This window comes from Mustela lutreola, chromosome 2 (assembly GCF_030435805.1).
Source record: "Mustela lutreola isolate mMusLut2 chromosome 2, mMusLut2.pri, whole genome shotgun sequence".
NCBI classification, from domain to species: domain Eukaryota; kingdom Metazoa; phylum Chordata; class Mammalia; order Carnivora; family Mustelidae; genus Mustela; species Mustela lutreola.
In genome coordinates, this window is record NC_081291.1 from 106,577,825 (window position 1) to 106,587,189 (window position 9,365).

Consider the following 9,365-nt stretch of genomic DNA (forward strand, 5'->3'; position numbering starts at 1 on the left):
GCAGGCGTCCTCTGGAATCCCACAGAGGGCAGCGAACAGAACAGGCGGGTGTGGAGGACTATGGAGCCCATAGTGGAATGAACACAGAACTCCCTCTGCATTCCCCTCCCCATCCCTGGTTTCCTCTCCTTTCCCCTTCCCTCCTCCCCCGGTAACAGAGGAATTCCTGTATTCTGGAGGCATCGGGTGCTTCAGCGGCTCCTCCCTGACCTGGGGACCATGGAGGGGATACAACAACAACTGGGCCCACACTTTCCCTTCCTGGCTTTGTCTCCTCTGTGGCTCCAGAGCCCATGGTTCCCTAACTCGTTCGCTGGACCTGTCCACTACCTCTTCTCTTGCCAGTGCCCATCTTCCTATTTCTTCCCAGGCTGCCTGCTTCCTCCTGTTCCCTGCCCATCAGAATTTCCCGCGCGGATCTCCTTCACCCCACTCCTGACTCTACTCACCATCCAGCACTAGCTCCTGACCAAGATCTTGAAGTGCAACAAAGAGAGGTGCTCTGTTCTCCACGTCCCACGTGAGAAACCGCTGTGGCACCACAGTTCTCCTTCCCATGGGTCCCCTCCATGCCTCGGAGTGTGCTGTTTCCTCTGCTGTGGAATCACTTCCTCCCCTCTTCACTGGGCAGTTTCAAGAACCAGCTCAGACGCAAGGGGTGCCTTCCTTGCTCTCTCACAGACCCTCTTCTTGGAGTTTCGCTATTCCTCTGAACTCTCTCTGTGTCCTGTTGACCTCTAACATGGCCCTCACCATAGGATATTTAAATTATTTATAGATGTGTTTGTTCCTCTACCCTGATCATGAACTCCTCAAGGACAAGGCAGGGTCCTAGGTCAAGGACTATGCCTCAGTCATCTTTAGATCCACTGTGCACACAGTGGAAACTCCAGTGTACAGCACTTACTGAACCGCACTGAACACTAAAGAAGAGAATATTGGTGAATTAATCAGCTCAGGCTGCCATAACAAAATAGTACTGACTGAATGGTCTAAGACCACATGCATTTATTTTTCTAATAAATCAGACTTGAAGTCCCAACATGAAGATACCAATAAGACTGGCTTCTACTGAGGACCTTCTCCTTGGCTTGCAGGTGACCACCTTCTGGCAGTGTCCTCACAGGGCCTCTTCTACTGTGCTTGTGTGTAAAGAGAGATCTGGTATCTCATCCTCTTCTTGTAAGGATTAGGGTCCTACCTTTATGACCTCATTTAACCTTAATTACCTTCTTAAAGGTTCTATCTACAAATATAGTCACATTGGGGCTTAGGGCTTCTACCTATGAGATTTGAGGACACACAATTCCATCCATAACAACCGGTGAACTTGAATTTAGAAGATAAGAGCTCAGGTGCTGACTTTACCTGAACCCAGGTGAGTGCTTTTAGGCAGCAAGTCCCTTATGCTCTAGGAGCCTCAACTTCCATATCTGTGACATGTGGCCAGTTTTATGGAGTTGTTAAGAGGCTGAAATGAGATCACAGCTGGAGGACATTTGATGAACTGTAAGTTCCTGCACAATAATAATGACCTAATTATTCCTTCTACTGATACATCATCTTGCAGTTTACAATGTGATTTAAAATGCATATATCACTCAACACAAGTGCAAGGAATCATTGCCGCTATTATCACTACAGGAATACCTAAAAGGAAAGTTTGTTTATAATCCATTCTGCAGAAGAGATTCAAGGTCTGTTCTGAGGAAAACTCTCACGCGTGAAAGGACATTCCCTATCACTTGTCACAAAGGCTGCAGAAAAGACTCAGGAAGCTGTTGAAAAAATGAATGACCACCAAGAGAATCTGGAGGAGGCTGATGCATAGGAGTATGGAGAAAAAGGACACGTGCCAAATGACAGCTTTAGAAGGCTCCAGACACACAGAGTTCCAGAGGGAGTCATCATACAAATAATTCCTATAAAAAAAAAAAAAAAAAAGGAGACCAGGGGTTGAGGAATAAGTAAGAAAAGTCAGGTAAGCAACTCAATAGAAACCTGGCCCCTCTTCCCCCCAGCCAAGGTCCTAAGCCTAGATTTCTGAGGGTGACATTTGCTGTGTTGGCAAAATGCTGAGCATCAGAGATGGGAGATGCCAGAACGTGTGGCCACAAGGATTTTGTAGTCCATCTGTGTGTCTTTCTGTCTGTCTTTGTCTCTCTGGAAAGATTGAAAACCCAAGTCTCCGTCCATTTACCTGTTATGCAAGTCTTGGAATGGGTAACCATATTTCCAAAATTGTGTCTGATTGAAGGATGAGGCATCAAACATGCAAAATGGACCATCTTTCAGGGCTACTCCAGAAGTGATAAAGCAAATCAAGGCTCCAAGAAAAGCCAGGCTACCGGACAGCAGAGCAGTGAACGTCTGTAGATGGAAGGAAGAAACCATGAGGTGAGATGGGGTCATGACCAGGTGATGGGGTGATCTGGACAAGCCTAACTTCTCCAGCACTCAGGCTTTCCCTGTCATATCATGTGGGGATAATGCTTCCCCTGGCATCTCCTTTAAAGGACACCTTAAGGGACATCAGCATGGCGGCTGATGAGGGGTCGAAGGGCAGAGCCAGGAAGTGGTGGGAAAGAAAGCACTGAGAAGGCGGGAAGCAGTGGCACTTGGACCTGAGTCTCCCTGACCCAGGGAAGCTCCCTCCAGAGCTTCTCAACAGGTTGGCTTCAAAAACGTTTACACTCAGAGGCCACTGGGTGGCTCAGTTGGTTACTGACTCTTGATTTCAGCTCAGGTCATGGTCTCAGTGTCGTGAGTTGAAACCCCATGTCAGTCTCCACACTGGGCATGGAGTCTGCTTAATATTCTCCCTCTCCCCCCGCAACCAACGCATGCTCGAGTGCATGCTCTCTTTCTCTCTCTCTCTCTCTGTAATAAATAAACTTTAAAAAAAAGTTTTACATAGCCTCTGGGTAGAAGGGTTGAATGGTCATTGCATGCCCATTTCTTTTTTACTATTTAAAAAAAAATTTTTTTTAAGATTTTATTTATTTATTAGAGAGAGCACAGGCAGGGGAAGCACCAGGCACAGGGAGAGGGAGAAGTAGGCTCACCGCTGAGCAAGAAGCAGGATTCAGGAGTCAATCCCAGGAGCCTGGGATCATGACCTGAGCAGAAGGCAGACGCTTAACTGACTGAGCCACCTAGGTGCCTGCATGCCTATTTATGACTCTTTTAAGGGAAAGCCGTATTCTTAACAGTTCCCAGCAACTAATGCCGATTCCACTCTTTCTTAAATCAAGCATGAAGGAAACAAGGGAAGAAGGAGGAAAAGAGGTAGGAAAGAAGGGCGGGAGGGGGACAGGGAGAGAGAGGAACTTCAGTCAGCTTGGAACAGACCCCTGTTCTCTCATTGCACTTATTCTGTGGACTTCCCTCCCCAAAGATAACAATGAGTTCACTTCCTAGGCAGGAGTCTAGCTTGGTTTTAAATTGGCTTCTTTCTCAGACTACTAGGTTGTTTTCTCCCTTCAAAAGAATGCGTATTTTAAAAAATTTAAATAAAACATATGCACAGTTTTTATATAGAATCATGGAGTCCTCTTCCCACAATGTCAAGCTGGTTTGGAGCTTGGGAGGGCCAACAAAATGCTCAAGATGGGGTCCTGGCCCCAGCAGCATCACATCACCTGAAAACTTGCTAGAAATGCACAACTTCCCACTTCACCCCACCTTCTGAACCAGAAAATTTGGGGCTGGAGCACCTGGGTGGCTCAATCAGTTAAGCATCCAACTATCACTTTCAGCTGTGATCTCAGGGTCATGATCTCAGGGCTGCGAGATCCAGCCCTGCATCAGGCTCTGCACTGGGTGTGGAGCCTGCTTGGGAGTCTCTCTCTCCCTGTCTCTCTGCTACTCCCCCACCTCTAAAAATAAATAAATAAATAAAGTCAACTCTCCTGTCTCTCCAACCTTCTCCTTTCCTCAGACAATATAGCTTTAAAAAGAAAGGGGGTGGGGGAGGACAGGGGGGAAGAAGGGAGGAAAGAAGGAAGGAAGGAAAATAAATAAATCTGGGGGTGGGGCGAACCATCTGTTTTAACAAACCCTCCAGGGATTCTGATACATACACAAGTCTGAGAACCACTCACTCACTGAGGGGAAAACCAAAGGAGACTGAGAGAAGATACTGAGTGAAGTGCATGGGTATTTATATTTAATTCTTTAACATATAATTCTGAATCAGTGAGGTTCCCTATATGTGGGATGCAGATACCAAAGTATGCGGTAGAGTTCCTGTAGGGAGGCCACAAATTCATATGTCTCATACTGAGTAAGTAACGTATCTTATACTCTACATGTACTGAAATTTTTAGGTATATATAAATGTTGCTGTAACTGACAAGTGCAAATTTACTCTGGGCCCAAGTTTAATTTTCTGTAAAATGGAGGGTTTAGGCTAGAATCTAGTCATTAGATGATTTCTGGAAACCTTCTAAATCTAAGAAAAATTAAACAAAATAACCAGGAAATTTCCTTCCTTCCTTCCTTCCTTTCTTTCTTTTCTATCTTTCTCCTTCTTTCTTTCTCTCTCTTTCTCTTTTTCTTTCTTTCTAGTAGACTCCACACTCAACATGGGGCTTGAACTCATGACCCAGAGATTGAGTGCATGCTCTACCCACTGAGCCAGCCAGATGCCGCAGGAAATTTTTTGTCAGTGATACGTGACCACAGCACACTTAATTCATGTCCATTTTGTTCAATAGGCTAAAAATCATAGTTAATAGACATGTTTGGCTCAATAAACACTCCCTTAACTTGAGACTGTTCACTCCCATTTTATAGATGAAGATCCAAGGCTCAGAAAGATTAAGGAACTTTCCCAATGGCTTAGGTTTACTAAGGAGTACATTCAGGACCTGACTTCAAGCCCCAAAACTGAAGTTGCCTCTTTACCACTCTGCCTGTAGAGTAATGAAGTGTGAGGACATTCTAGGTATTAGAAGAGTAGAACCTGGTGCTTACACTTCGGCAGGGCCCACTCTTACTGAAGCAGCCATATCTCCAGCCTATGAAGGAGATGAGGGTAGCTGCAGTGAGTACCTGGGAGAGGAGAGAAGAATGGTAAGAAGAGATTGGGTTGATTACTATTGAAATAGGTCATTTGGGCACTTCACATGGTTTTGATAATCCTATCTTTCCCAGAGGGTTTGGCTTTGACTGTCAGGACGTAGTTGGATGACTAGCCTAATCTGACTCTCTGGATGGCAACATTTATACCCAGCTTTCTAGTCCCAAGCCAAAGTTCAGCAACAAGTCTTCCTAGAGTCTCCTATTCTTTGGAATTGCTATAGACCCAAGACCAGCTTGCTAGATCAAGCATTCTTTTTTTTTTTTTTTTAAGATTTTATCCTTAAGGGGCACTTGGGTGGCTCAGTTGGTTAAGCAGCTGCCTTGGGCTCAGGTCATGATTCCAGGGTCCTGGGATCGAGTCCCACATCGGGCTCCCTGCTCAGCGGGGAATCTGCTTCTCCCTCTCCCTCTGCCTGCTGCCCTGCTTACTTGTGCTCTCTCTCTATCTCTCTGTCAAATAAATAAATAAATAAAATTTTTAAAAAAGATTTTATCTTTAAGTAATCTCTATGCCCAATGTGGGGTTTGAACTCACAACCCTGAGATCAAGAGTCACATGCTCTACCCACTGAGCCAGTCAGGCACCCTCAAGACCAAGCATTCTTGCAAACAAAACAAAACAAAACACTGCTGTCCTGCCACCTCCCTGCTCCACCCTGAGTGGTATTTGGGGAGTTTACACCCAAGGAACTCCAAACACTTACCATGAGTCCTCCTCCCCAGAGCCCAGAGCCCAGCATGGCATGCCTGCCAATAAGGCCCCTCAACAGGTAGGTCACATCCCAGTTAGGGAAGAGGAGCACCAAGTTTGCTCCAGCAGCAAACAGGGCAGTAGTCCCGAGGCTCAGCCCCAGGATGCGGGAGCAGGTCCGTGAGCATGTCATCACATCAGGAGAGGACAGCATCCTGGAACCAATGGATGGAGAGTCATGGTAGCTCTGTTGCTAGAAGCATCAGGAAGGGGAACACGGATAGCAAGGGTAGGGTAGGGGGAACAGACCACAGATATTGTCACCTCCCTGGGTCAGATCAAGAAAAGCCAAAGAACTTGCTTAAAAATTTTGCCTTTTATAAACAGTTTCCAATGGATAGAATTCAATTGCCCCATTTTCTGCCAACCCCCATTGGTCCCATCATATTTTGCTTGTACCTCTATACAGCCAGTGCTTATTTCTATCTGGGACAGGAAAAAGTGTTTAAGGGGGTCATCCTCTCTCTTTAAAAGATGTCATTTTTGAGATGTCCACTATCACCACTTCCATTCAACAGTATAGGAAATCCTATCCAGTGCAATAAGAAAATAAAAAGGGGCACCTGGGTGGCTCAGTGGGTTAAGCCTCTGCCTTCGGCTCAGGTCATGATCTCAGGGTCCTGGGGTCGGGTCCCAAATCAGGCTCTCTGCTCGGTGGGGAACCTGTTTCCCCCTCTCTCTGCCTGACTCTCTGCCTACTTGTGATCTCTCTCCCTCTAATAAAGTCTTTGAAAAAAAAAAAAAAAGAAAAAAAGAAAAAAGAAAGAAGCAAAAGCCATACAGAGAGGAAAGAAAGAAGTAAGGTAACATGATTATGTATGTAGAAAATCCAAAGGAATATATCAAAAAGTTACTAGAAGTAGTAAGTGAGTTTAGCAAGTTACAGAAGAAAAAAATCTATATACAAAGATTCTATTGTATTTCTATTTTATAAGCAATGATAAATTGCAAAATTTAAAAAAATATATATATATTTAGGGCCACCAGGGTGCTAGTTGGTTAAGCATCTGCCTTTGGCTTTGGTCATGATCCTGGAGTCTTGGGATTGGGCCCAGCATTCCGCTCCCTGCTCAGTGGGGAGTCTGCTTCTCCCTCTGCTCCCACCCCTCTTGTGCTCTCTTTCTCTTGCTCTCAAATAAGTGAATTAAATCTTTAAAAAATAAAAATTAGAAAACAATAAATAGCATAAGAATAGAAAATACTCATGGATAGGGGCACCTGAGTGGCTCAATTGTGAAGCATCTGCCTTCAGCTCGGGTCTTGATCCCAGGGTCCTGGGATCAAGCCCCTCATCGGGCTCCCTGCTCAGTGGGGAGCCTGCTCCTCCCTCTCCAGCTCCTGCATGCTTGTATTCCCTCTCTTGCTATCTCTCTCTGTCATAAATAAATAAAATCTTTTAAAAAATTTATGGGTAAATTTAACAAAATATGTGCAAAACTTGTACAGTAAAAATAGCAAAATATAGTTGAGAAAAATTAAAGACCTAAATAAATGGAGAGATATACCACATTCATGGATCAAAAGATTCACTATCATTAACATGTCAGTTCTCTCTAAATTGATGTGTGGATTCAATACAATCTCAGTCAAAATCCTAGCAGTGTTTTGTTGTAGAAATTAACAAACTGGATCTAAATTTATATGGAAATGCAAAAGTCCTAGATTAGCCAAAATACTTTGGAAAAAGAACAAAGTTGGAAGATTTACACCATGTGATTTCAAGAAAATTATAAAATTACAGTAAAGTTATAAAAAGTAAAGTGTTAGCATATAAAAACATACAGACCACTAGAATGGCCTAGAGAATTCAGAAATAGACATACACACATGAGCAAATGATTTTTTTATTTCAATGGGAAAAGGATAGTCTCAAACAGTGCCAGAACAATCTATATGCAAAACAAAAAAATACATACCATGACTATTACTGCAAACCATATCCAATAATTAGTTAGAAATGAACCATAGGTCTAAACTTACTAAATTTCTAGAAGAAAGCAAAGGAAAAAGCATTGAGATCTTTTAATTTTTTTAAGATTTTATTTTTAAGTAATCCTTACATCTAACCTGGGGCTCAAGCCCACAACCCTGAGATCAGGAGTCAGATGCTCCATAGACTGAGCTAACCAGGTGCCCCCGGGATCTTGAGTTAGGTGATTTATTAGATAAAAGACAAAAATTAGATAAAAAAGATAAACTATTTCAAAATTAATTTACTCTTTAAGAGACACCATGGCGGGGGGGATGCCTGTGTGGCTCAGTCAGTTAAGCGTCCAACTCTTGATTTCAGCTCAGGTCATGATCTCAGGGTTGCGGGATCAAGCCCTACCTCTGGCTCTGAGCTGGGCATGGAGCCTGCTTAAGATTCTCTCTCTGTCTCTCCCTCTCAAAAACAAACAAACAAACAAAACAAAACAAAACAAAAGAACACCATGAAGGAAACCACAGACTGAAAAAATACAACATAAATTTTGCAAATAGGTATGTGAATGTGAATGCATACACATCTGATAACAGACTTGTAACTGGACTATGTGAAGAACTCTTTTTTTTTTTTTTTAAAGATTTTATTTATTTATTTGACAGAGAGAGAAATCACAAGTAGGTGGAGAGTCAGGCAGAGAGAGAGAGAGAAGCAGGCTCCCGCTGAGCAAAGAGCCCGATGCGGGGCTCGATCCCAGGACACTGAGATCATGACCTGAGCCGAAGGCAGCGGCTTAATCCACTGAGCCACCCAGGCGCCCCTTTTTTTTTTTTTTTTTTAAGATTTTATTTATTTATTTGACAGACAGAGATCACAAGTAGGCAGAGAGGCAGGCAGAGAGAGAGGAGGAAGCAGGCTCCCTGCTGAGCAGAGAGCCCAATGCGGGGCTCGATCCCAGGACCCTGGGATCATGACCTGAGCCGAAGGCAGAGGCTTTAACCCACTGAGCCACCCAGGTGTCCCTATGTGAAGAACTCTTAAAACTCTTTTTAGACAAACAGCTTGATTTTAAAAATGGGAAGAAAGATTTAAACAGATACCTCATTGCATCTCACAAAAGATATATGAATGACAGCTAAGAATATGAAAAGATGGGTGCCTGGGTGGCTTAGTGGTTTAAAGCCTCTGCCTTCGGCTCAGGTCATGAACTCGACCCAGGGTCCTGGGGTCGAGTCCCGAGTCAGGCTCTCTGCTCATCAGGGAGCCTCCTTTCTCCTCTCTCTCTGCCTGCTTCTCTGCCTACTTGTAATTTCTCTCTGTGTGTGAAATAAATAAAATCTTTAAAAAAAAAAAACAATAAGATGCTAAATATCATTAACTTAAGGAACCGCAGATTAAAACTAAAATAAGATCCTACTACACATCCACCAGAATTGTTTCAATTCAAATTTGGCCTCTACCAAGCCTTGGTGAAGATATGCCGTAAACCGAACTCTCACAGGTAGCTAGTGAGAATACAAATGGTACAAGCCATCTTTGTAAATTAGCTTAGCAGTTTCTTATGAAGTTAAACATTTACTTACCAAATGATCAGGTATTTCCACT

The 9,365-nt window shown here is 43.7% G+C and overlaps 1 protein-coding gene and 1 non-coding gene across 2 annotated transcripts; both read right to left on the reverse strand.

The window, feature by feature from the left end:
* Window positions 1-157: 157 nt before the first annotated feature.
* On the reverse strand, window positions 158-5,990 carry TM4SF19 (transmembrane 4 L six family member 19). The gene is made up of 4 exons (XM_059165209.1): window positions 5,790-5,990; window positions 4,978-5,055; window positions 2,201-2,370; window positions 158-1,922 (listed from the first exon to the last, which is right to left on the reverse strand). Exons 1-4 carry the CDS (start codon window positions 5,988-5,990, stop codon window positions 1,742-1,744), a joined length of 630 nt encoding a protein of 209 aa, XP_059021192.1. The 3' UTR covers window positions 158-1,741.
* TRNAK-CUU (transfer RNA lysine (anticodon CUU)) lies at window positions 5,596-5,668 on the reverse strand. Its single transcript has one exon. It is a non-coding gene; the product is annotated as a tRNA-Lys (tRNA).
* Window positions 5,991-9,365: the final 3,375 nt, after the last annotated feature.

Excerpts from the sequence above, each read along its gene's own strand:
- TM4SF19 (XM_059165209.1), bottom strand. The coding sequence starts at position 5,990 with ATGCTGTCCTCTCCTGATGTGATGACATGCTCACGGACCTGCTCCCGC. Across the intron at positions 5,056-5,789 it reads TCTGGGGAGGAGGACTCATG|GTACTCACTGCAGCTACCCT; the intron begins GTAAGTGTTTGG and ends CTCCTCTCCCAG. Across the intron at positions 1,923-2,200 it reads TTCCAAGACTTGCATAACAG|GAATTATTTGTATGATGACT; the intron begins GTAAATGGACGG and ends TTTTTTTTATAG.